The 27,542-nt window shown below is 47.6% G+C and overlaps 1 protein-coding gene across 1 annotated transcript in view; it reads left to right on the plus strand.

Annotated features, from left to right (window-relative positions):
• The first annotated feature begins 2,397 nt into the window (after nt 1–2,397).
• Vsig10 (V-set and immunoglobulin domain containing 10) overlaps nt 2,398–27,542 on the plus strand; it is a 28,342-nt gene continuing 3,197 nt past the window's right edge. Inside the window, exons 1-8 of the mRNA XM_048785486.1 lie at nt 2,398–2,417; nt 4,046–4,383; nt 14,955–15,254; nt 17,154–17,414; nt 20,517–20,810; nt 23,623–23,733; nt 24,271–24,286; nt 26,168–26,385. Of these exons, the coding sequence (XP_048641443.1) occupies nt 2,398–2,417; nt 4,046–4,383; nt 14,955–15,254; nt 17,154–17,414; nt 20,517–20,810; nt 23,623–23,733; nt 24,271–24,286; nt 26,168–26,385 (1,558 nt within the window). The remainder of the gene's footprint in view (nt 2,418–4,045; nt 4,384–14,954; nt 15,255–17,153; nt 17,415–20,516; nt 20,811–23,622; nt 23,734–24,270; nt 24,287–26,167; nt 26,386–27,542) is intronic.

Raw genomic sequence — 27,542 nt, forward strand, 5'->3', positions numbered from 1 at the left:
CCCAGCGATTTGCATGGGTGGGAATTTAAGAAAATTGATTGCGTTTTCTCACAGTAACATGAGGGTGCATGGGCTCATGAGGCGTGAACTAGCCCCTCTTCAAGACCACCATTTCCCGGCATCACTAACTCATGATGGACGGTTCTCCACTGAGCCAGGACTAGTTGACCTGCAAAGTTACCGCCAGCTTCAGCAGTCAGGATAGTTAGGAATGGAGTGGGCAGAGCCGGGGAAGGAACACAGCTTCCAATGGCTTCCTTTGTTCCCGGGTCCTTCTGTTCCCTGGAGGAGAAGACCAAGTTAGCTCAAGTTCCAAGATTCACGTTTCACCAGGGCTTCTCCAAGCCGCGGCTCCTTTACTCCTTTGCCAGGGAGTGGGGGAAGGGGCAGGTCTGAAGGCCAGGACCCCACGCTGTGTCTGTGACTCCGCAGTCCATCTTCCCCTCCTCCTGGGGACTGCCACCCGTGAACTAGGGCTATCAGCTAGTGGCTTGAAAACAATAATCCTCACTTTCTTTCTTTCTTTTTCTTTTCTTTTCTTTCTTTCTTTTTTTTTTTTTTTTTTTTTTTTTTTTTNTTTTTTTTTTTTTTTTTTTTTTTTTTTTTTTTTTTTTTTTTGTTTTTTTGAGGTGCTGGGGCTTAAACCCTCATCTGCTGTTGGGAATCTCACCTAGAATTAGGTGAAATTCTCTGCCTTTCAGCAAGTGGCTTAGTTTTTTTCCTCCCCATCCTGTCTTTGGGGAGTGATGTCCGAATCAGGACTTCCTGTGACTCTAGGTGGACTTGAAGTATTCCAAAGGGAGGCCCTTCTGATTAGACAAGAGGCCAAACACAATGTAGCTTACTCTTTTCTTTCATAAGTGGGAGGGTTCCCAGAGGCAGGTGGTGGTTTGTTTTACAGCAGCTTTATAGAAGTAATTTCTGTTGCATAAAAACCCACCATTTAAAGTGTCCAGTTCTGTGTTTTCAGTATATTCACCAGGCTCTGCAGCTAGCTCCACTCATGAACTGCAGCCCGGAACTGAGCAGCCCACAGGTTCTGTTCCTTCTCTTGTCCCTGCGGCTCCCTGGATTTGGCTGTGGACTGTGGAAGGGGCTGGCAGATTAGCACAGTGGGCTGCTTTTGTTTCTTGCTCTGTAGTGACAGTTTAAGGCCAGATCAGTGGCCCTGAGCACCTGTCCTCCTTGAAGGGCATCAGGATCACCTGGGGCTTTGTTAACAGTGCTGCCTGGTTTCTGACTTAGGTGTCTTTGGGGCCAAGGGGAGGGCTGCTGCTCCTGGTCCAGCGTTTGAACATGCTGTTCCCTCCACCTGGGAGCCCCTTCCTCACCTTTACCTGGCTGATGCTTCTTGTCCGTCAGATCTCAGTTTGCCTCCTGGAGGGAGCCTTTCCTGACATACACCCTGGAGGACTTTGGAGCCCTTATCTTCATGTTCATCATACTATATCATAACCGCCAGTTTATTTTCTCTTTTCCCCACTAGTCTGTGAGCTCCTTTTTTTTTTTTTTTTTTTGGTACCAGGGATTGAACTCAAGGGCACTTAACCACTGGGCCACATCCCCAGCTCTTTTTAAAATATTTTATTTTTTGAGATAGGGTCTGGCTAAATTGCTTAGGGCCTCAACAGTTTGCTGAGGCTGACCTCGAACTTGTGATCCTCCTGCCTCAGCCTCCCAAACTGCTGGGATTACAGGTGTGAGCCACTGGCTCTCAGCCCATTCTTGCAGGGTGCTTCCCAGAGAGCTTTAACTACAGGATTGTTTGGACCTGAGATGGACACAGCAAGCAGCAGAGCAGCAGGAACAAAACCCAACCCATCCTATCCAGATTTCTGGGCAAATGAAACCACGTGGGTTCTGTATCAGTTATTTATTGCCACAGTAATGCTGCCAATCTAGAATGGCCTCCGCTGGAAGGATCCAGATGATGGGTCTGCACCACGGAGGTCATCCTCCCCTGCATCCTGGTGGGATGTGTCCTTGTCCTGTGGACTTAAGTTTCTTGATAATGTGCAGCCATCACCACTGTCCATCTGCAGAACATTTTTTCCTTCTGGTTTTGGGGATCAAGCCCAGGGCCACACTCAGGCTGGCAGCACTCTACGCTGAGCCACATCCCTGGCCTTCGGTTACTAACTCTGTACCTGGGAAGCAAGGGCTCCCCATCGTCACCCCCAGCGCAGCCTCTGGCGATTACCATTTCTGTCAGCATGATTCTGACTCACTGTGTGAGTGGAGCCACGGGGATCTTTTGTGGACCTGGCGTCTTTCACTTAGCATACTGTTCCCAAGGCTCATCCACACTGTGGTAGGCCAGCTTCCTTTTCCAGGCTGAGTAATATTCTACTGTAACATTGCACATTTTGTTTATCCATTCACCTGTTGATGGACACCATGTGGGTCCCACCTTTTAGGTATTATGAACCTTTTAGCTTTTATGCTGCTGTGAACAAAAATCTTTTTGAGATCCTGTTTTCAATTATTTGGGGTACATATCCAGAGGTGGAATTGGTGTCTCAGTTTTTAGTTTTCAAGGAGCCACTGTACTGTTTTCCACAGCATCTGGATTATTTTACGCTCTCAACCAAGAGTGTGCAAGGGTTCTGAATTTTCCATGTTGAACACATTTTTTTAAAATCTGAAATTATTTGAAATTCATTACATTTGTTTTGTTTTGATTTAATTTTTTTTTTTTTACTTTTTGGTATGGGGATTGAATTTAGGGGTGCTTTACCACTAAGTTTCATCTCCAGTCCTTTTAATTTTTTCCAGACAAGATCTTGCTCATGGCCGAGGCTGGTCTTGAACTTGCAATTCCTCCTCCCCCAGCCTCCCAGGTTGCCAGGATTATAGGCGTGTGCCCATGCCTGGCTGCATGTATTTTTTTCTTTTTTTAAATAAAAAGTGGCCATCAGGATGGGTATGAGGTGGCTCCTCACTGTGGTTTTGACTTTCGCTTCTCCAATGATGGTACATAAGCACTTTTTTTAAAAAAATATTTTTTCAGTTATACATGGACACAATATCTTTATTTTGTTCATTCATTTCTATGTGGTGCTGAGGATCGAACCCAGTGCCTTGCCTTCCCACGCATGAAGCAAGCGCTCCGCCACTGAGCCACCATCCCAGCCCTACATAAGCACTTTTTAAGCCTCTGCTGTGTCACATCTGCTAATGTCCCACTAGCCCAAGCAAGTCACATGACTGAGCCCAGGGCAAGAGTTCAGTGTCACAGTGAAGGGCAGGTGGGAAGTGGGGCTGTGTTTGTGAACCCCAAGTTTTTTAATGTCAGTGACTGGCCATGAATCCTGACACAGTCTGGGCTCTGTGTGTTATGGCACCATAAAAACCCACACGTAGAGAGGTGTGGTGACGGATGCCTGTAATCCTAACAACTCTGGAGGCCGAGGCAGGAGGATCGAAAGTTCAAAGCCAGCCTCAGCAGTTTAGTGAGGCAGCAACTGAGTGAAAACCTGTCTCAAAATAAAAAATAAAAAGGGCTGGGGATGTGGAGGATGTGGAGGATTACGAGTTCAAAGCCAGTCTCAGTGGTTAAGCACCCCTTGCTTGGTTCAATGCCCAGTACCAAACAAACAAACAAACAAACAAAAAAACTCACTTGTGATTTTCTAAAAACCCCTAATGATCAGGGACTGTCCAAAAAAGGGGATTGTTGGGGCTGGGGATGTGGCTCAAGTGGTAGCGCTCGCCTGGCATGCGTGCGGCCTGGGTTCGATCCTCAGCACCACATACAAAGATGTTGTGTCCGCCCGCCGAAAACTAAAAAATACATATTAAAATTCTCTCTCTCCCTCTCTTGCTCTCTCTTTAAAAAAAAGGGGGGGGGGGATTATTCAGCCTGTAATCCCAGCAGCTCGGGAGGCTGAGGCAGGAGGATCGAGAGTTCAAAGCCAACCTCAGCAACGGTGAGGTGCTGAGCAACTCAGTGAGACCCTGTCTCTAAATAAAATGCAAACTAGGGCTGGGGACGTGGCTCAGTGGTCTAGTGCCCCTGAGTTCAATCCCTGGGATCAAACAAAAGGAGGTTGTTCAGAGATCCAGAAGATGCTGATGGCCTGCACTTTCTTGTCGCAGGACTGGAGGCTGTTGTCGTTGGTGAAGTTCACGAGAACGTTACTCTGCACTGCGGCAATTTCTCGGGACCCAGGGGCCTGGTGACCTGGTACCGGAACGACTCGGAGCCCGTCTTCCTTCTCTCCTCCAATTCCAGCCTCCTGCCCAGCCAGCCTCGCTTCTCTCTAGTGAGCAGCAGTTCCCTGCACATCGAGGCGCTGAGCCTGCAGGACGAGGGCAGCTACACCTGCCAGGAGGAGGCCCTCAATGAGACAAGGTGGTTCCCTGTGCAGCTGAAGGTGGCCAGTAAGTGGGGCCTGTGGGGTGGGGGGCCTGCAGGGCGGCAGTGGCGAGGCACCCGAGGCCTTGGATGGGAGGAGGCCTGGCCAACACCATAGGCTTTGGTATAGGGTGGTTGGATTTATTTCTTTTTCTTTTCCTTCTTCTTTTTTTTTTCCCCTGGTACCAGGGATTGAACTCAGGGGCACTCCACCAGTGAGCCACATCCCCAGCCCTATTTTGTATTTTATTTAGAGACAGGGTCCCACTGAATTGCTTAGGGCCTCACTTTTGCTGAGGCTGCCTTTGAACCCATGATCCTCCTGCCCCAGCCTCCCAAGCTGCTGGGATTACAGGCGTGCACCACCGCGCCTGGCTTTCTTTCTTTCTTCTTCTTCTTCTTTTAAATTCTTTTTAGATGTACATGACAGTAAAGGATATTTTGACATATCATACATACATGGAGTGTAACTTCCCATTCTTGTGGTTGGACCTGATGTGGGGATACACTGGTTGTGTATTCATATATAAGCATAGGAAGGTTCTGTCCCATTTATTCTACTGTTTTTCCTGTTCCCATTCCCCCTCCCTTCCCTTCACTCCCCTTTGTCTAATCCAATGAACTTCTGTTCTTCCCACCCCTCCTTATTGTGTGTCAGCATCTGCGTATCAAAAGAACATACAGCCTTTGGTTTTTTGGGATTGGCTTATTTCGCTTAGCAACATAGACTCCAATTCCAGCCATTTACCAGAATTGCCATAATATCATCCTTTATGGTTGAGTAATATTCCATTGTGTATATAAACCACATTTTCTTTATTTATTCATCTATTGAAGGGCACCTAGGTGGTCCCATAGCTTAGCCATTGTGAATTGAGCTGCTATAAATATTGATGTGGCTGTGTCACTGTAGTATGCTGATTTTAAGTCCTTTGGGTATATACTGAGGAGATAACTGGGTCAAATGGTGGTTCCATTCCAAGTTTTCTGAGGAATCTCTATACTGCTTTCCAGAGTGGTTGCACCAATTTGCAGTCCCACCAGCAATGTATGAGTGTGCCTTTCCCCCCACATTCTTGCCAGAATTTGTTACTTGTGTTCTTGATAACTGCCATTCTGACTAGGATGAGATGGAATCTCAGCGTAGTTTTAATTTGCATTTCTCTAATTGCTAGAGATGTTGATGCTTTTTCATATATTTGTCGACCAATCATATTTCTTCTGTGAAGTGCCTGTTCAGTTCCTCTGAGATGGCCCAGACTTCAATCTGGGCTCTGCCACTTGCAATCTGACTCACACCTGTATTTCCTCACCTGTAAGGAGGGGCTAAAAAGAATCCCTGCCCCATAAAATTGCTGTACAGACAGACTTCAGTGCTTCAAGTGGCTCCTGGCATATTAGCTGTTATTTTTAAGTTGTTATTAAAATCATCCTTGCTCACAGCATTGATGGTCTGAATTCCTATCTTAAAGCCACCACGTTGGTTCTCTGTCACCTGGAGGAAGCAGCTTAACATCTCTGAGCTTCAGTTCTCTGCATTTGTTATTTGGGGATAAGATGTTGCCTGCCCCCGTCAGGTGGAGCAAGTGCTCCTCGGCTAAGGTGCTAAGTGCCAGGTTTGGCACAGGTGCCCTGACTTACCACGCTTTCCTCAAACAGTCCTTCCTGTCTTCTGATATATACATGGAAATTTAGAGCAGGAATCTGCCATCTCCAGCTGCAGGCCCCATCTGCTGACCAGCAACAGCCCAAAGGATTTCTATATGACCTGTAATCTCTGAATTTTTTTTTTTTTTGATGCTTTCATTTTATTTTATGTTAAAGTAGCTGAGGTTTTACATTTTGAGACCAGGCCTAAGTTGCACAGGATGGCTTTGAACTTGAGATCCTCCCATTTTAGCCTCCCAAGTAGCTGGACATTTTTTTACACTTCTAATTGGTCAGAAAAAGTCAAAACAAGAATTAAAACAAAATTCACATTTGAGTATCTGTAAGTCAGGTTTGTGGGCACGGAGCCTCGTTCGTTCATTTAGCTGTCATCTCTTCCTGTGTGGCTTCAGGGGCCGAGCTGAGCTGCTGTGACAGATCCCATGGCCCTCCCGCGAGGCCTGAAGTATCTGCTCTCTGGCCCTTTAGAGAGAACATTTGCTGGTCACTGGTTTAGAGGGACACTCTGCCCTATGTCCAGGTTGTCTAGTTCAGTAGAAAGTCCATGTGATCACTTTATTGATCTGGACCCAAGTTTCTTTACCTGTAAATAAAGAATTGATTCCTTTATTCCACATGTTCTTGTGGAGAGCCAGATGCCCGGCACCATTCAAGGCTCTGGGCCAACAAGGTCCCTTCCTCATTCGGCTGGAAGCCCCAAGGGGGACAAAACAAACACCCGAGGCAGGTGGTGTGAGAGGAGGGGACTTGCAGAGAAGAACTGAGAGGCTTGGATGGAGAAGTTAGAAAGCAGCTTTGGGAGACTGGGAAGGTGGCTCAGGAGTGGAGGCCTTGCCTGGCAGAAGACCCTGAGTTGGATCACCAGCACCCTGGGAAAAAAAATAGGGGCTCTTTGGAGGCTTTGCTTAACCATTGCTAATCTGAAAATCTAAAATCCCAATCCAGATTTTGGATTAAGAATGTCCAACTGATAAAGTCTATGCCAATATTCCAAAATCCATCAAACTCTGAAATCTGCAACACTTCTGGTCACAGGCATTTTGGAGTGACGTTGAAGCTGCTTGGTAAGTGGAACCCAGCCATGCAAGGACAAGAGGAGGGAACATTCTGAACATCAGAGACAGGCTGGGTGCAGCCTGGTGCAGCCTGGTGCATCCACGGGTGGGGAGCATGCCAGGGTGGGGCGTGGGAGGCCACATGAGACCATGTGGGACCAGCTGGGACCAGGTGGGACCGGTGTTATAGGTGGAATTAGGTCCCCCTAAAAGATAGGTTGAAGTCTTAACCTCGGGTACCCTTTTGAAATGCTACCCTTTTGAAAATAGGGTCTTTGCAGATGTAATCAAGTTAAGATGAGGTTGTTGGGGTGGGTTTTAACCCAGTGACCGGCATCCTCATGAGAAGGGGAAAAGCAGTGTAGACAGAGACACTTGGGGACTGTCCTATAACGACCCAGGCAGAAGCTACGAAGCCCAAAGGAGCACCGAGGATGGACGGCCCCCAGTGGAAGTCAGCAAAGAGAAGGACAGGACCCTCCTCAAGCCTAGAGGGAGTGGGGTCCTGCCACACCTTGATTTCCGACTCCAGCCTGCAGAACTGGGGAGTTTCTTTGCGGTCTTTGGTTAGGCAGCCCTGGGAACCTAATCCCCTTGGTCAGGAGTTAGGTGGTTTTTTTTCTGGATGTGGGAGAAACAGCTGGAGCTTCAAGCTGGAGCACCGTGTCATTTGGCATCCGCAGGGAGAATGTAGTGTGTGGTCCCAAGAGGACCTGATAAATCAAAAACAGGGAGCCACTCAGAGGAATGAGATGTTGGTGCCCTGAACCAGAGTGGTAGCAGTGATCTTAGTGAAAGTACCCCAAAGGCAGACACGCAGGACTTTTGGGGTCTGAAGGACAATGGGGTCTCAAGGACAGTATTTGGTTTTTAGGTGGCCTCTGGCTTCTGCTGCTGCTCCTGGATGGGGGACTCCATGAGCGGGGTTTCTCCGTCTGGAGGCCACAGGTGAATTCCTGAGTGGTCAGGCATGAATGTGGCTTTATCAACAGCTGTCACCGATGTGGCCCAGCTCCTTGTGGTGGCCACGGTGAGCCCTTAGGCAAGAGCCGGGCCTTCCCTCACCCTGCATGGCTATGACGACTGCGTCCTTCAGGCCGGTCTCATTAGTAAATGTCTTCTCTGTGACCACAGAGGAGTGAGGTGTCATGACAATGTCTTGTAATCCTTCTCTCCAGTCTATAATGAATCAATCTGGCATTAATTTGTTGATCATTGACTAAGTTTATTGGAGGACGGTTTGGTTTCATTATTGCCCTGCAGAGAGATAAATGCAAGACCTTATTACTGTGAAAACACACTTAACATTTTTTAAATTATGTCACTGTATGCTAATGACACTTTGCCCTAACTGAAGGAAGCCCTCTGCGGGGCCGAGTTGCTGCAGTCAATTTGTCTTGTAAAAGCTTCTTCTTTGGAAATACACGGGCTCCTGTCTGATGCGCTGCTTGCTTGTGAAAACTGGGCACAGTGCCTGTGATCACGCTCCTGTCCCCTTTCCATGGGGGGAGGAGTCCTGGGAAAAGCACCGGACCCCCCATCCAGGCATCCCCCATCCAGGCATCGGGAGCCTCTTCCTGCTCCTCAGGACTTGGCATCTCTCATTGCAGCTTGGCCCTCATTTTTGCATAGGACATTTTGGAATGTGGGTTAAGGTTGATCCAGCTGCTATCTGGAAGGACAGTGGCTGGCTGAGCAGCTGAGAACATCTGCTCGAGGTCCAGCTGCCTGGGTTCCAACGGCGGATGCACTGGCTGTTGTTTTTGTGACAAAGTCCCTTGAGTGCCTCCAACCTCATGATGGAACCTGATCACAAATGGCGGCCCCCTGGGCAAGTTCTGGGATGAACTTTCCCAGGCCCTAGCACCCAGTGTGTACTTGGCTGTGTTCTTGGGGTCCTGGGGGAGGATGCGTCTGAGGATCCCAACAACCAGTTGGCATCTAGGCCTTTGGAACAGGGCTGGCGGTGAGTCAGGGCCTGTCTTTGCATTTTCCATCTTGGCGGTGACGTAGTTGATAACTTGGTCACATTATCTTCCTTCTCCTCAAGACAAAAGTTTGGAAACATTCTGATGTGGCCTTGGAAGGTAGGGAGAAAATTCCAAGATGTGTCAAGTTATTGTCTGTCAGTGACCTTGAACGTGTGAGAGGACAGAGAAGGGCAGAGGCACAAAGCCCGCTGTGTGAGGCCTGGCAGGCTTCTCCCCCGGCCACTGGACCTCAGTGTATCAGTCAGTGGAGGGGGCGGGGGTTGGTGCCTCTGGGGTCAGGTGTTCGACAGGCCTGGGGCATCTGACCTTCCCGGAGTGGGCGTCTGCAATAGGATTTGGTCAGTCATCCTGGGACAAAAGGATCTGTGGTGCTACCTGAGAATTTAAAGGTGGGGTTGAAGAATGTGGCATCAGGACGGGGTCTCTGCTCCTAAGGTGCCAAAGCCCCTGGCCCACCCTGCTCAGGACTCTGAGGCTCTGATTCGTGGATTTGCGCCCCCATCCCTGCCTCCGTGTTGATGGGGGTTTGGGGTCAGTGCAGCTGACCTGTGAAGAGTGGGGAGGGATGAAGTGGGGAGCAGAGATCTCGCACACCCTGGTAGGCTTTGGGATTCCTTCTTGATAGTGACCCATTTGGGGAGCCCGGCCATTGTTTCGTGGTTCAGGATGCCCGGCTCTTCTGTGTTTTTTCTCAAGCTACCAAATGGGGACGTCTGAACCGGTGGACACAAGGACAGTGAGGAGACTTTTTTTTTTTTTTGAGGACCAGGGATTGAACCCACAGGTGCGTAACCACTGAGCCACATCCCAGAATTATTATTATTATTTTTTGTATTTTATTTAGAGACGGGGTCTCGAGGAGTTGCTGAGGCTGGCTTTGAATGCATGATCCTCCTGCCTCAGCCTCCTGAGTCACTGGGATGACAGGCGGGTGCCACCACACAGGGCCAAGAAACTGGTTTTTATCAATCTAAGAGCCCCCGAAGGATTTAGCGGAGGATGGGGAATAGGAAGTGCTCCCGTCTGCTCCACCAAATGACCTTCCTGACAATCTTCCCAGAGAGGGAGTATCTGGCTTAGGGTCTTGGGAAAGGGAATGTTGGATCCACCAAGGAGAAGTGGTCCTTCCGGCCAGCAGGCGGGGAGATTCTTGCCCAAAGGATTGATTGGTTTGGGTTTAGAGCAGAGATGGGTGCTCACGAGGAGCTGAGACCTCTGTGTTGGGCTTTTGAAATGACCTTGACAGTCACAGGAAGTGGGGTTGTTACTTTTGCCTATAAGAGTGATACCAAAATCATCTCTGTAAATTTTCCCGAGGATCTTATCCCGCGTAGAACTACAGCTACGTCCCTGGTGAGCAGAGACTGTATGATATATTCTTTTTATGTTATTTTTAATTTTTTTTATTGGTCTACCATAATTATACATAACAGTGGGATTCTTTGTTATATATTCATACACACATAATATTCTTAGGTTGTTTTCAAATAAAAATGCTGGTACTGAAGAGTAAATAGCTGGACTCTGCTGTTACCAAGGGAACCCAGGAGACAGAGGTTGACCTCTGTGGGACCCTTGATGGGCCAACCTGTCGTCAGGGTGGGGAAGAAGAGAATGGGGTCCCGATGTCAAGGATGGCAGTGGAGGACAGGAAGCAGCGGTAGATGGTTCCTGAGCACCACCCGCCAAGCTTTTTCTGTAGAGGACCACCCAGTAAAACTTTTAGACCTCATGGGCAAAATTAAAGGTACATGTAAGAAACAAAACAGATTTTTTTTTTCTGACAAGACTCAAAACACAGTAACAATACTTTTTTACCCCCCTGTTTTGTGGTATGAGGGATTGAGCGCAGGGACCCTCTATCACTTGTCCCTATCCTCAGCCCTTTTAATTTTTTACTTAGATAGGCTCTCACTAAGTTGCTCGGGGTATCAGCAAATTGCAGAGGCTGGTCTTGAACTTGTGATCCTTTTGCTTCAGTCTCCCGAGGTGCTGGGATTACAGTCATGAGCAACAGTACCCAACTTTTTTTGTTGTTTTTTTTGTACGAGGAATTGAACCCAGGGGGCATTTAACCACTGAGCCACATCCCCAGCCCTTTTTTAAAACTTTTTATTTAGAGACAGGGTCTCACTGAGTTACTTAGCGCCTTGCTAAGTTGCTGAGGCTGGCTTTGAACTCACCGTCCTCCTGCCTCAGCCTCCCAGGCCACTGGGATTATGGGTGTGCTTCATCGTGCCTGGCCCATCCCCAACTTTTTAATTGAAATGTTTAAATAGTTTTTTCATTAAATTGATTGCAAGTGTTCATCAGTAAAAAGTACTCTTAACTCAGAGGCCATAGGAAAACAGGGCGGGGGGGGGCTATCATTTTTCTGACCCTGTTCTAGAATCAATCTATTGCTGGCTGTTAACCAGACTCTGCTTATGTTATCTTACTGAACTCTTCAACAACTCAAGGAATTATTAGTGTTTTTTTCATTTTACAGGGAGGACAGGAAAGTGAGAATGAGGGGGATGGGCTTGTCCAAATTGTCCATCTCTAAGTCGGCAAGATTCCTGCCCAGTCAGTGTGAATTCAGAGCACAAGCTCGTAGTCACTAGGCAAAGGCATCCATGGGAAAGTGAGCTAAGATCTGTCCCCGATGGTGACCACGGCCATTATGAGATGTTGGACCTCTGTAACTACTACGGATTTTTATTTATTTGCCTTTTTATTTTCGTTTCCTCCCCCATCTATCTGTCTTTCTGAATGACCGCTACCGTGACTCTGTAAGCAAAAAAGGTTGGTGGTTGCTGTTTAGGGATTTTTGGGTGCAGCCAGAAGAGGCGGGAAGGAAGTTTGTTTGGGTTAAGCATCCTTAGTCTGAAAATCTGCAATAGAAAATTCTCTAAAATCAGAAACTTGCTGGGCTTGGTAGCACTCGCCTGTAATTCCAGCAGTTTGGGAGGCTGAGGCAGGAGGATTGTGAGTTCAAAGCCAGCCTCAGCAAAAGTGAGGTGTTAAGCAGCTCAGTGAGACCCTGTCTCTAAATAAAATACAAAATAGGGCTGGGGATGGGGCTTGGTGGTTGAGTGCCCCTGAGTTCAATCTCTGGTACAAAAAAGAAAAAAAAAGTCTGAAACTTTGAGCATGACATGACACTCCCAAAGTTTCAGAGTTTTAGATAGGAGATGTTCCACCAACAAGCCCGTGCCAATATTCCAAACTCTGGAAAAACCCCCAAATCTGAAATACTTCTGGTCCCGAGCATTTTGAATAGGAGATCCTTAGCCCATACCCGCTCCTGTGTATTAAGGGAGGGCAGAGGAAGGTCCCCAGGGAATCGGGAGGGTGCTGTCAGCCTCATTCAAGAAAGCAGACTCGCCTAAGGGCTTGATAGGTGAGCCGTGCTCTGGGAACAAACACTCCATGATTCAGAGGTCCTTTGGGTTCTTTTTTGATTTTTTTTTTTTTAAATCCTTCTCATTCACTGTAACCAACTCCATTTCTTGCTGAGAACTGTGCAGGTCCAAGGTCCCTCCCAGCTGGTTTCTGGGGGTCCACACTATCCATTGTTAAGCCACTGGGGCCCCCAGATCACCATTTGGAAGACCCCGACAACGAGTCTGAGTCACATTACCTCTGCTGGCCTAGGCGTTGGCCACTGTGCTCAGAGGTGCTCTGTGCTTATCTGGATGCCCGCCAGCCTCAGGCACACCCTGGGACCTGCTGGTCCACATACCTAACCAACTAGCCACGTCCCTAACCACTCACCAGTAACTGGGGAGGAGGCACCTGAGCACCTCTGGCTCAGTACAGTCCTGTCCCCAGACCCTCTGTGGGAAGTGAATGACTCTAGCAGGTCCCCTGCAGCGTTTGGAGCCAGCCCCTGTTTTGTTTTGCTTGGTTTGGTTCTGGGGATTGAACCCAGAAGCACTTTACCACCCATCCACATCCCCAGACTTTTTTTTTTTCTTTTTCTTTGGAAAATTTTTTTAGTTGTAGATGGACACAATACCTTTGTTTATTTGTTTATTTTTATGTGGTGCCTGGGATTGAACCCAGTGACTCACAGCATGCTAGGCAAGCACTCTACCACTGAGTCACCACCCCAGCCCTATTTTTCATTTTGAGACAGGGTCTCGCTAAGCTGCTTAGGGCCTCACTAAGTTGCTAAGGCTGGCCTCTAACTTACCATCCTCCTGCCTCAGCCTCCCAAGTGGCTGGGATTACAGGCGTGTGCCATTACGCCCAGCCAGCCCCAGCCTGACAAGCATATTGTCAAGAGTGCTGTCCTTGCAGACCCACCATTTCTATAGTCACACAGTGGCCTCAGGGAAACAGGATGTGCTAAAGTAGGCGCTTGCTCTGAGGGGCTCTCTCTGTGGGAAAACCTCCCACAAGTTTCTCACTGGCCTAGTTCTGCTCAGAATTCTACAACCGTAGATTTATTCCTTTGTCAAGTTGCCCTTTCTGGAATGTTCTTTTTAAAAGATACTGTCTCTGGGAGAGGGAGCACATGATGTTATTTTGGTACGAGCAACTGTTAGATACCATCTTTTAAAAAATTTTCTAATTGACAAATAATTCTAGGTCTCTGCAGATGAGCCACCTCCATCTCCCTCTTCCCCTCCTTCTTCTTTTTTCCTTTTGATGCCGGGGATGGAACCCTGGGCCTCCCACATGCTGGGCACTTGCTCCACCACGGGGCTACCCTCCAGGTGGCAGACCTTCTTTCCATCAAAGGGTCCGTCTTAGGTGCCCTGGGCACGGCAGCAGGCAGCATTTCCAGGGAAAAGAAAGAGATTCAGAAACGTGAGGGGGACCCCGACAAGACCTGGCAGCTTTTCCAGTGCTCCCCACAGGCCACTCTCTTCTGCGTCCTCCACCGTGCTCGCTCACTCAACGGGCACAATGCTGTGGCATCGATATCGCCATCACCCCCTTTTACAGATGGGGAAACGGAGGCTGAGAGTGGGCAAGTCGTTGGCCCAAAGCCACACAGCTAGTGAGTGAGGTTTCAAGTTAGGCTTGGAACCAACGTTGCTTTCTTTTCCGTGTGGTACTCAGGGAGTCCCCAAAGCCACCCCCAGTAGAACTCACAGAACTCAGTGTGTAGAATGACTTGTCACCGTGGAAGAATACAGAGTGGCATTAGGAGAGGGGGAAGCACGTGACATGAAAACCAGGGACTCCAGGCAAGAGCTTCCACCTCTCTCCTAACAGAGTGGCGCAGGATACTCTTCCATCCTGACATGCGTCAGATGCCCACCAGATGATCTCCCTGGAGCCCCAGGGCCCAGGGATTTTTAGTGGGGGCTGGTCTGCCTACCCTGCACCCAAATCCCAGAGTCCCAGAGGGAGACCAGGTGTTCAGCAGAGCCCTGTTGTACTGTGGAAGCTGAGCTCAGGGGGGTCCCTGGGACCCTCTCACATCCAGGTTCCGGACTCAGCCAGGCCAGCCCAGCCAACAGTGTGGCAGGGAGCAGCCAGGCTTTGTGTGTTAATTCTTTTCTGCACAGCTATCCTTCCCACGTGCTGTGATTTATTTTTTAAAGGGATACAGTTTATATTTTTCTTCTTTGTCTAAGGGCTTATTCTGCCAATAACTCTCACAGTCATCCAGGATTAAATGAGAGTGTCATTTGCTACATTGTCAATATTCGGTAGATACTGGCTTCTCCTCTGCCCTGTGGCACACACCCGTAATCCCAGCTCCTCAGGAGGCTGGAGCAGGAGGATTGCAAGTTCAAAGCCAGCCTAGGCAATTTAGCATGACCCCCAACTCAAGGAAAACACCTGGAATCTAGTAGCGGATCACTTCTGTGTCTGTTAGAGCCTGCCAGGAGCTCAACCGCATGCTCAGTGATGCCTGCCTTCCTTGTCCTCCTGTCACCCCAGGTGGCCCCTATCAGATCGAGGTCAACATCTCTGCTGCCGGCATCCTCCCCAACGGCACCCTCTACACTGCCAAGGGCTCCCAGGTGGACTTCAGCTGCAGCAGCGGCTCCCAGCCGCCGCCCGAGGTCGAGTGGTCCTTTAGCACCCCTGTCAGGTCGGAGTCCTTGGGAACAAACCTGACGGTCAACTGCTTCACGCTCTTGCTGATGTCACAAAACCTCCAAGGGAACTACACCTGTGTGGCCAAGAACCTGCTCAGCGGGAGACAGCGAGAGGTGACCACGGAGCTCCTGGTCTACTGTGCGTAAGAGTCCCCACCCTCTGTGACAGCATCTCGTGCCTCCTCCTTTTCTCTGTGCAGCGTTCCTCGCCTGCTGGGTGGGTCCTGATGGTCTCTGTGGGTCTCTCAATACACACCTTTGCCCTTGGGGCTGCTGCTGTCACATGGGGAGTTACCCCTTCTGAATGCTTGCCCCTAACCAGGGATGCAGGAGAGTCCCTGCAAGCCACAGAAGGGACAGTGCTGAGCTGTGGGCAGTCTTTTTTCTTCTTCTTTTTTAACAGTGCATTTTAAAATGTATGACACATTGGCACATAATACATTCACAGTGTTCTGCAGCCATCCGCCTAGTTTTGTGTCAGCTCCCCACCACTGTGACGAATTCCTGGGATAAGCAACTTATGAAGAGGAAAGGTTGATTTTTGGAGGTGTTGGTCCATGGCCGATGGGCCCCTGTTGTTTGGGCCTGGGGAGGTGCAGTCTATCATGGTGGGAGCCTGTAGTAGAGGAGGACTCTACTTCCTGGCAGCAGGAAGGGGAAGGGCCTAAAGCCTCCCACTAGGTGCTACCTCTTAAAGTGTCCCCTGCCTCCCAGTAGCCCCCAGGCTCCCTGTTAGGAACCAGCAGTTGGGAGTCTTCATTTTGGAGATGGGGATCCACCAACCCGACAGTCCTGTACACAAATATCATGGATGCAAACCACTGCAGAGATACCGGGGACACTCATAACCCGTGCCAATGAAGGGGAATGTCAGGACAGGAAATGAGAGGCTTTTTATTTTGTATTTTTATGATGCTGGAGATTGAACCCAGGGCCTTGTGCATGTGAGGCAAGCACTTTGCCAACTGAGCTACATCCCCAACCCCTATCCAGAGCTTTTAGAGGTCTCCATGTTCTCTGTTATTAATGACATTTATAGTATATAATTTTGTAGGAATCACAGGTGAGCATAAAGAAGAAAATAATCATCTAAAGTATTATTTTGGTACATTTCCAATAATTTTTCTTGTAGATGTTACATGTCTATTAATAAAAGAATATAAAAATCCAAAATTCTTATTTCTTATTTATGTTGGTACCAGGGATTGAACTCAGGCCATTTCCCTAGCCCTATTTTGTATTTTATTAGAGACAGTGTCTCACTGAGTTGCTTAATGCCTTGATAAATTGTTGAGGCTGGCTTTGAACTCGCAATCCTCCTGCCTCTGCCTCCTGAGCCTCAGGGATTACATCAGGCACCACCACACCTGGTCCTCTTATTTATTTTTTTGTACTGAGGATTGAACCCAGGGTACTTTATCACTGACCTACATCCCCCGTCCTATCTTTTTTTTTTTTTTAATTTAAAAACAGAGTTTTGCTAAGTTGCCAAGGACTGCTGGCCTCAAACTTGTGATCCTCCTGCCTTGGCCTCCTGGGTAGTGGGCACCATTATGCTCAGCTTCAAATTTTTTTTCTGTTTATTTATATAACAAAATCTACAACAATGCATAACAAATATACATATTGACTCTATATGCTAATTAATAAGTGTCTACCAGCGACTTCATGTCCTTCATTTTCCCTTGGCCAGAGGCAACCGCTATCAGTGCCTAGGACCAGCTCATCCAGGAGAACTTTGGTGATCATGGACATGCTCTGCTTGTGGCTCAGCCTCGTGACCTGTGGTTAATTGTAATCCACATTGTAATTTTGTGTAATTAATTTACATTTAAATAGCCATACATGGCTGGAGAGAAATGCAAAGATGAATGAGACCCAGGTCCTTTAAGATTTAATACAGGCACCAATTCGTGCTCGGTGCTATTTCAGGGTAGACTCACTGGAGTTGGTGCCTCTCAGAGGCCCTGGCTCTGGAGCTCCTAGTGCCTGCCCTGCGGCTACTGCGATTCAGCCCTCGCTCCCTTGTGTTTTGCAGGGCCCCCTCCGTCAACTCCTCAGTGCTCGGCAGAGATGCCGTCAGGATCGTTGGCACTGAATCTCACCTGCCACTGGGATGGGGGATACCCTAACCCTAACTTCCTGTGGACAGAAGAGCCAGGAGGGGCCATCGTGGGGGAGTCAGAGCTGGGGATGGAGCTGCTGAACCTGTCCCAGCTGTCGGATGGCAAGAAGTTCAAGTGCGTTGGGAGCCACATAATGGGGCCAGAGTCCGGAGCCAGCTGTGTGGTACAGATCCGTGAGTCTGGCTTGCTGTGTCTGGGGCTGGCCTTCACCCGCCTTCCTTTCTTCTGAGAGAATCCTTTGGAAGTAGTTCTGGGAAAGAAATCCCAGTGGGTCAGAGTGAACGGATTCCTTCCTTTTCTTCCCTCCTTGCACTTTATGCTTCCTTCCTTCCAAACTCTAGAGATGCCTGGTTAAGACTCTTGGTTCTAGTTGAAGCTGTTTTTCACTAGACGGATCTCATTGAGCCCCTGCTGAGCCAGGCATAGTTACTACTCGCTGAAGATGGAGAGTTTGAAGGAGACAGTCAAGGCTCATTAGTTCTCTCTTATGTAACAAGTTACCCCCAAACTTAGTGACTTAAGACAATAATGTCCATTTGTCATCTCATGACTTCTGTGGGTCAGTGATAGGGTTGTTTATCTCATCTCCATAATGGTGAGGTCTCAGCTAGAAGCTGGAAGGTTAGGGAGCTGAAATCATGGGATAGATGCACTTACAGGTTTTTTTTATTCACAGGCTTAGCAAGTTGTATCCTCTCCATGTGGGACTCTCCTCAAGGATGCTTGAGTGCCTCCCAACATGGTGGCCGCTTCCCCCAGAGCCAGTGATCCAAAAAGCTTCCTTGTTTACCAGGTTGCCCTAGGAGATACCCGGCAGCCCTTCTGAAACAGTGTATTTATTAGAAAAGCTCACTAGGTCAAGCCCACATTTAAGAGGAGTGGGGAGATTTATTAGGCTTCACTTTTGGAAGGGAGGAGTGTCAGAATAAAACCATTCTTCTTAGAGTTTAAATCCTGGAAGGGATAGGAACGAAAGGAAGTCAGGAAGTGCAAAAGCAAGTGGGAGAGGTCTCAGATAGTGACAGTTATGGAAATAAAATGGTATGTGCAGAGAGCCCTATGTAAGAAGGGCCACTTTCCCTTGGTCAGCAGGGAGGTCTCTTGAGGCGGAATCATTTCAGCTGAGAGGACTAGTAAGTGGTTGAAAGGTAACACTGATGTCACCTCAGTGAACATGGCACAGCGTAGCTCCCAAGATGAAGAAAAGTGATGTTTTAGGGGTTCCTGAGGCTCAGATTGATCTCTCTCTCCCAGAGCAAACACTCTACCCCTGAGCTACACTCCCAGCCCTGTTTTACTTCTTAAGAAATGGGGTCTTTCTGTGGTTTCCCAGGTTGGCTCAGCTTCTGGTCTCAAGCAGTCCTCCTGAGGCTGCTGAGTAGCTGGGACTATAGGTACGTGTCTTTGGGCCCAGTTTTAGTGGCAGAGATCTATGCACTGAAGACTCCAGCTCACCTCGGGATAAGCTGCTCTCTTGGCCAGCCCAAGTGTGAAGACCCCAGTATTTCTTCCATGTCTTGGGGATCTCTGAGGGCCCCCACTCCTTCCTCCCCACCTGCCTCACCCACAGCATCCTCCTCTTGGGGTGGGTGGGTGGCAGCTCAGATTTCAGAGGCATGAATACTCCACTTGGCAGAAGTATAGTCAGGTACATGACCTGTGGGGGGGGGGGGCTATAGGGAGGGGTCGCCAGGGCATTGTTTAAGGATAAGGGAGCCATTTTTGAGATTTTGGTTTGGGGGCCCTGAAATATAGACAGTATTTCTGAGACTTGTCACTGTTGCTGGCTTTATGACCCTGAAGGAGATCTGGGGTAACCACAGAGAGGGGAGATGGGATTCAGAAACCTGACTGTGGACCCAGGGAGGAGAGCTCACATGCAAGTGTCCCAAGCAGACCCAGCTGGGGATTTCCTTCTGTTGACCTGACCTTGAGAGAGAGGCATTAGGCCATCCCAGCCTCCCTGGCCCTTTCCCTCTTCTTCCTTTCCTTCTCCCCAGGAAGCAGCTGTGGAGCCCTGGACTCTTCCTGGGAGCAGCTGCTGAGGGGAGCTTGCCTTCCCTCTCCATGGCAGGAGGCCAGAGGGTCACTCTGGCCTTCAGATGCCGGAAGTTTGGACTTAATAAAACCCCCAGGGGAATCTGCTACCTCCCCCGGAGGTGTGCATTTTGAGGACAATCTTCTTGTTCAGAGAACACAAAGGGGTCACTGTCACAGCCCTCCTAGCTCCCCAAATCGGACCCAAAGCCACAAGACTGACATGTTCTAAGTTCTTTAGGGCAGATGTCTGTGTCCTGACCTCTAAAACCTATGAATGTTGTCTGACATTGCAAAAGGGACTTTGCTGATGTGGTTAAGGGTGTGGGTGGTGTCATTCTGGATTATCAAGATGGGCCCAAAATAATGTCCAGGATCCTTATGAGAGGGAGGCCGGAGGTCAGAGTCAGTAGTAGGTGATGTGATCCCAGAAGCAAGAGCTTGGTGTAAGTCAAGGAAGGGGCCACGAGCCAAGGAGTGTGGGCAGAACCTCGAGAAAGTAAAAAAAAAGCTAGGAAATCAATCTCAGAGCTTCCAGAAAGGACCAGCCCTGCCAACACCTTGATCTTAGCCCTATGAGATAATTTCAGACTTCTGACCTCCAGAACTCAGGAGATTCATTTGTTTTAAGCCACTAAGTTAGTAGCAATATGTCACATCAACAATAGGAAACAAATACAGTTGCCCATTCTCTTGAACAGCCTCGCTGGACTGTGTCCATGTTGGGTATGATGAGTGTAGTTATTTTGCAGAGACGCCCACAGTGTAGAAATAAGATTATATGAGGCCTACAAGGCTTGGGTTCCAGGCTCACCCAGAGTCACCAGCTTCTGTTCTGCCTAAAAGCTTTCCAGGTTTTAGCACCAAAACCCTCATATTCCAGGAACCTTCCCAGTCCTGAGCAAACTGGGACAGTTGGTTGCTCTTATATCTTAGCTACGTCTCTTATTTCATCGTGTGACTTTGAGCTTAACTCTGGCTGGGCCTCGGTTTCCTTATCTGCAGAATGGGGGTGATTCCAGGTTGTATGGGAGTGAGTTGGGTAATATCCGTAAACGCTCCTGGTGACTCCTCAGTGAATGTCGGCTGGTCCTATTCTGTCAGACCAGGTGTGATGCCCACCTCCTGGAGACGCTTCATCAGGAGGAAGTCATAGGAATGATTCAATCGAAGGAACTCAGGCCATGGCTCGAGTGTCCTTAAACATTTCTCTTTCTCTACCTTCTTCTGGTCACCAGGGGGTCCCTCCGTTTTCTCTGAGCCCATGAAAACTTGCTTTCTGGGGGGCAATGTGACGCTCACCTGCCAGGTGACGGGCGCCTATCCCTTTGCCAAGATCCAGTGGCTGAGGAACCTCACGCAGCCCGAAGTGGTCATCCAGCCCGACAGCCACTACCTCATTGCCCAGAACGGCCAGAGCTCCTCCCTCACTGTGCACAACTGCTCCCAGGACCTGGACCAGGGCTACTACGTGTGCCGGGCTGAGAACCCTGTGGGGGTGCGCGAGGTGGACATCTGGCTGAGCGTGAAAGGTGAGTACTGGGACTGGCCCCCGGGGAAGAGGGCCGCACCAGCACGGGGACAGCCTGGGACCTCCCTGCATATGGCCACTGTTGATGGGAGACAGCATACCTCCTGCCTGTGGCTTTGCAAGGGGGCTGGGGGAAACGACTGTCCAGGAACATTCGCTTAGGCAGCAAGATTATATCATCTCTCGCAACACCACAGGATGTGGGTACCCAGTGTGTGTCAGTCGGAAAGCAGGACAGCCAAATGAACAGCCGAGAGGCGACTGTCCCACTTAAGGTACAAGGGCAGTGTCGAGACTGGTGAAGTCACCTGTAAGGTCATGGGACTGGATTCAGAAGCAATGGGACCAAAAACACACCGAAACTTGAATTTCAGAAAAACAAGGAATATTTTTAAAGTATACATCTGTAAACATCGCATAGAACATACTTGTGCTAAAAAGTACTTTTTTCATCTGAAATCCAAATTTCATAGGGCATCCTGTATTTTATCTGCAACCCCACTTTGAAGCCCCTTCCCAATCTTATTTTTTTAATTTTTTATTTTTTGAGGGGGGGGAGAGAGAGAGAGAGAGAGAGAGATTTAATATTTATTTTTTAGTTTTCGGTGGACACAACATCTTTATTTTATTTTTATGTGGTGCTGAGGATTGAACACAGCGCCCTGCGCATGCCAGGCGAGCACACTACCACTTGAGCCACATCCCCAGCCCCCCCAATCTTATTTAAAAGACAAAGCAAACAACAACAACAAAAAACCACTTTACTACCTTAGATACCTGTGTTAGTTAGCCTTGTGTTGCTGTGGCAAAATACCCGAGATACACAACTTGAGAGTAGGAAGGATTTATTTTGGCTAATGGTTTTGGTCCATGATCATTTGGCCTCATCATTTTGGGGAGACATTTAAGATCCAAACCGTAAGGGTACACATTTCCAAATATTTTTGTTTTGAGAGTCAAAAAATGGTTGTTATGGCTACATACCTTATAAAACTATGGAGCTAGTAAAAAGACCAGTGGTTGCCAAGGGTTGGTGAAGGAGGGGGTTGGATGGACACAGAGCGTTTTAGGTTAGTGGGAATCTTTATGATAAATAAGGATGGACACTTCTCATTATGCATCTATCCAAACCCATAGAATGTAGAACACCAAGAGGGAGCCCCAGTGTAAACCACGGTGTCTTGGTGTAGGTTCATCAGTTGTGAAAAAGTACTGCTCAAGTTGGGGTGGTGCTGATAGTGCGGGGTGGGGGGGTTGTTTGTGGGGGGATGGGATGTGTGGGAATTCTCTCTGCTTTCTGCTCATCTTGCTATGAACCTAAAACTGCTCCAATATTTTTCTTTAAAGAAAAGGTTCTCCTGTCCCCATATATATATATATATATATATATATATATATATATATATACACACACACACACACACACACACACACATACATATTTCTTTCTATTTTTTTTGTGACTTGCTTTTTTCCCTCCCCCTCTTGTTTCTAGGATTTATTCATGCTGATGGTTGTAATCATACTTCATTCTTTTTTACCACTGTATAATGTTCCATTGTGTCATCATTCCACACTATCATTCATTTTTTGGTTTTTGTTGTTGTTCTTGTTATGATAGTTTTGCTGTGAATGTCTTTTACTTAGTTCATATACATGTATATGAGGTACCCAGGCAGATATTTCTCTAGGACATGTAAAGGGTTTATAGGGTACATGCACTTTTATATTTATGAGATAATGCCCAATTATTTTCCAAAGTGGTTGTTCCAGTTTCTGTTCCCTCTAGCAGTTTATAAGAGCATTGACTTGTTCTGCGTTTTACCAGCAGATTTGTGATTTTTGCCCAGCTAGTGTGTGAAAACTGGGACCTTGTTGTGGTTCTCACTTGAATTTTCCTGATTACTAAGAAGGTTTTGAGCCTTATCTTATGTGTATTAGCTATTTGTGTTTCTTCTGGTAAGGAGATATGTGTATCTTGACATTGTTTTCTTACAGATGTAAGAGTTCTTTAGAAATTTCTCTTACTGATTCTTTGTTAGTTTTACATGTTACAGACATCTCCTTTTAGTTTGTTGTCTCTTCCATTTTATGATTTCCTTTGATGAACAGAATGTCCTCACTTTAATGTAGTTGACTTTATGAAACTTTTCGAATATCATTAGCAATTTTTATGTCTTAAGAATTGACATATTCTTAAAGATATCCTTCCCTATCCCAGAGTCATAAAGACATTCTCCTGTATTCTCTGCTAAGAGTTGTAACATTCTGCCTTTCACAGTTAAATCTCTAGTGACCATGGAATTGATTTTCGGGAATGGTGTGAGGTAGGGATCATGTTTCTTTCTTTGTTTTTTTTCCCCCTCTCCCAGTTATCCAAATGGATAACCATTTGTTCTACCACCATTTCTTGAACTGTGATTCCTCTGCTCACTGTTCTGTTACGCATCCAGTGTCTCTGTATGTGCGAGCAGATGCCTAGACTCTCCATGCTGTTCCATTGATCACTGTGTTTACCACGGCACTGATAATGCACACCCTCACCATGTCTTGAACACAGCCTTGATGTCTGGTTGGCACAGAGATTTTAACTTCTTAGCATTCTTTCATATCATGTGCTTCGTTTGATTCCCACAAACTCTGAGGTTGGGAGATGAGGTATTCTGATCATATCACAGAGAGGTCATGTGCTTTGCTCAAGGTCATGAAAACAGGTAAGATGAGAGCTGGACTTTGGCAGAGAAGGCGAGGTGTTCTTTCCTAGTTGCACACGTATCAAGCTGAAGAGTCAGTAGTGTGCTTTGTCTTTACAGAGCCTCTGAACATCGGGGGCATTGTGGGAACCATCGTCAGCCTCCTCCTGCTGGGACTGGCCATTGTCTCAGGGCTCATGTTGTATTATAGCCCCATGTTCTGCTGGAAAGGTAAGGACTTCTTGGGTCTCTTTGGTTCTCTCTCTCTCTCTCTTTTTTTTTTTTTCTCCATACCAGGGATTGAACTCAGGGGCACCCAACCACTGAGCCACACCCCAACCCTAGTTTGTATTTATTAGAGACAGGGTCTCACTGAGTTGCTTAGTACCTTATTGTTGCCGAGGCTGGCTTTGAACTCGCGATCCTCCTGCCTCAGCCTCCCCGGTGGCTGGTATTACAGGTGTGCACCTCCACACCTTGCCTTTCAGGCTTCTTAAATAATTGTAGGTTGGGGAAGGAGGCCCTGTGACACTCCGACCCTCCTGAAGTCCCATTGTATAGATATCTTCATTGGGTCAAGATGCACAGTAATGAGGCACCTAAGTTCCATCCCTCAACACCCTGTCGACTCTCGTGTTGGGTCAACTTCTCATTTGTTTATCTCCCCACCCCTGGTTTATCTTTTGTAAATGTTAGTTTGTTTAATAAATTCTGTGAGACTGCACTGTTGTTACTGGATATTAATTTCTTTTCCCTTTCTTCCTGCAGCAGGAAGCACTTTCAGGTGAGTATTTCTTGTATCTTCATTGCTGTTTGCTCCCTTTCATAAAGTCAATAGTGGCAGTTCCCGTGGAGGAGCCACCGTGTGCCTGACACTGGACTCGAGCTTCAGGAGGCGTTACCATAAACCCTCTTGTGACCTCTTCGGGGGGTGGTGGCATTTCCACTTTCCTGAGAAGGAGACAGAGGCTCCGGGAAGTGATTCCTCCAGGAGGCACATGGCAGTGTCTGCCTTCTGATCCAGGTCCCATCATGCCCAGCGTCGGTGCGCTTTTACAAAGCCAGACCTCAGGGCTGGGCCCACAGCAGCCCTGTCATGGGAACATGAAGACAGTGTGCACAAATTAGGGGACAAGACATGGGATGATGTCATGAGTCCTATCATTCATGCATTTGTTTTATTTAGTTTTCTGAAAAGAAACAAAAGGAAGCATAAGATAGTCTTACAGAATGTTCTGGGAGATGAGTTGGAGCATTCCCAGAAGCCTCTTCCCCAGAGGAAACCCCGACAGGGGAAATGTCTCCAAATGGAACATGTGTGTTTCGTTTCCAGAGGTCTTGGGTAGAGCAAAGAACTTGACTCTTCTCTAGGATGTATGGACAATTAATACCTCTTTGATGATGGATATTATTGTCTGGAACCATCTTTTGGGGAAACCATTTCCTTTACTGTCCTGCACTTGAGGGTCATTGTCCCAGTGAATCTCTCATTCCCAGGCTTATTCTTCACAAGAGGTAGCACTGTGACATTGTGGGAAAGGCTTTGGATGTAGTGGACCTGGGTTCAAATTGCATCTGTGTCATTCCCAAGTCCTGGGCCCATGAAAATTCTTAACCTTCTCTGAGCCTTTTCCCCTCATCTGTTCCACAGAGGAGTTGGGGAGGATGAAACAAGAATATGACACTTCTAGGATTGCAATGGGCCCATGGAACTTACTCTTCCTTTCTTAGGAAATGTGCAGTCTGGTTAGGAAGGCAAAGCTGGTAGTAAGCACTGGGCGTGGACTCCAAATGCATGTGTAGTGCCAGGCTTTACTGGGGAGTCAAATCAAGGAGGACTTGACCTAGGCCTTGAATACTGAGGAGCAGGAGATCTCACTACGTGGAACTGAAATTAGGGCATTTCAGTAGAGATGGCAGCATTTATGTACATGCTGTGTGGGTAACTGAAATGGTAGTGGCTGGGAGAATACTGTAGTTGGCTTTTGCATTGCTATGGCCAGAATACCCATCAAGAACAATTTAGAGGAGGGAAAGTTCTTTGGGAGCTCGTGGTTTCTGAAGTATCTGTCAATAGATGACTTACTCCTTTGCTCTGGGCCCCAGATGAGACAGTACATCATGGGAAAAGGGCCTGCAGAGGAAAACTGCTCGGCTCATAGCAGGGTCAGAAAGTGTGTGTGTGTGTGTGTGGTAGGGAGGCTCAGGGAAGATGCTCCCTTCCAGGGCGTGCTCCCTGTGACCCACCTCCTCCAACGATGCCCCACCCGCCTACAGCTACCACCCAGTCATTCAAACTAGGATGCACTGATTAGGCTATGTTTCTCATGATACAATCATTTTACCTCTGAATATTCCTGCATTAACAAGAGCTTTGGTATGTGTGTGTGGGGGGGTGGGCAGGACACTTCATATCCAAACTATAACAGACAGCATGGTACTTGCTCAGGAAACAGGAACAGAGTAGTAAAGATGCGATCATCTCTAGCAGTCTATGCCCGCAGCTCTGTGAGGTCAAACCACACCATCATCTCATGACTTGATGGTACTAGGTGCATGAGGACGTTCCCCCCACAGTACTAGGAGTCACAAAGTGTCTGGTGTTGCCTGTTCATCAAGAAAACTAAGATGTCTTCTTGACTGTTTTTCCTGCTTTGGAAATTAGGGGACAAGACATGGGTGATGTCATGGTATTGGTGGATTCAGAAGAGGAAGAGGAGGATGTGGAAGAGGAAGAGGAGGAGGAGGAGGAAGAGGAGGAGGAGACCAATGAAAGAGAAGAGTTGCCAAAAGAAATGCACAAACATGGCCACATTCACAGAGTGACCGCATTGGTAAATGGGAACTTAGAGCAGATGGGAAACGGACTCCAGGATCTACAAGGTGAGCCCTTTCCTGCTGTGACACGGGGATCTATGCAGTGAGCACCCATAGAGACCTCCAAGGAGCAAGCTTGGTTTTTTTAAAGGCTGGGAAATATAGCAAAAATGTAGTCTAGAACCTGAGAACCTAGTGCAGGCTGAACATTCCAGCCCCCAAATCCAAAATGCAAATGATATCATAGGTGCTGCAATGATACCATAGGTCTGATGGTTCAATGTATACAAATTCTGTTTTGTATACAAAATTATTACAATATAAGATTGCCTTAGACCATGTATAAAAGGAATATATGAAACATAACTTGATTTTGTAATTTTTTTTGGGGGGGTACTGGGGATTGAACTCAGGGACGCTCAACCACCAAGCTACATCCTCAGCCTTTTTTTGTATTTTATTTAGAGACAGGGTCTCACTGAGTTACTTACTGCCTCACTAAATTGCTGAGGCTGGCTTTGAACTCATGATCCTCTTGCCTCCAGAGCAGCTGGGATTACAGGTCTGTGCCACCTCGCCTGGCTAGATTTTTGTATCTTGACTTGGGTTTCATCCTCAAGATACATGCAAATTCCAAAATCTGAAATCTGAAACCCTCCTGGTCCTTAGCATTGTAAGGAATACTCAATATGTATTAACGAACACAGAAATCCAGGTGACAAATGCTCATCAAGGCCTGCTCTGGGAAAGGCACAATATTGGCATTGTTGGATAGAAAAGAAAGACCCACAGTGTCTCTGTGCGGGAGCTTTATAAGACCAGTTGGGATAAACAGATGGAAACATGGAAAACTGAAACGGAAGCAAGATTTAACCAGTGCTTTCAAATGGCAGGAGAGGAGCTATCACAGGAAAGATCAGATTAATTGCCTGGTGGCCGATGTTTAAAAATTACAGGACCTCAGAGGAGGGTGAGTGCTCGGAGGGCAGTGTCCATCAGGAGCAGCTTTATAGAGGAGGTGAAGGTGGCGCAAGTCTTTAAGAACAATGGAATTGGGGCTGGGGATGTGGCTCAAGTGGTAGCGCGCTCTCCTGGCATGCGTGCGGCCCGGGTTCGATCCTCAGCACCACATACAAACAAAGATGTTGTGTCCGCCGAAAACTAAAAAATAAATATTAAAATTCTCTCTCTCTCTCTCTTAAAAAAAAAAAAAAAAAAAACAG

This window comes from Marmota marmota, unplaced genomic scaffold, assembly GCF_001458135.2.
Source record: "Marmota marmota marmota unplaced genomic scaffold, marMar, whole genome shotgun sequence".
Lineage (NCBI taxonomy): Eukaryota > Metazoa > Chordata > Mammalia > Rodentia > Sciuridae > Marmota > Marmota marmota.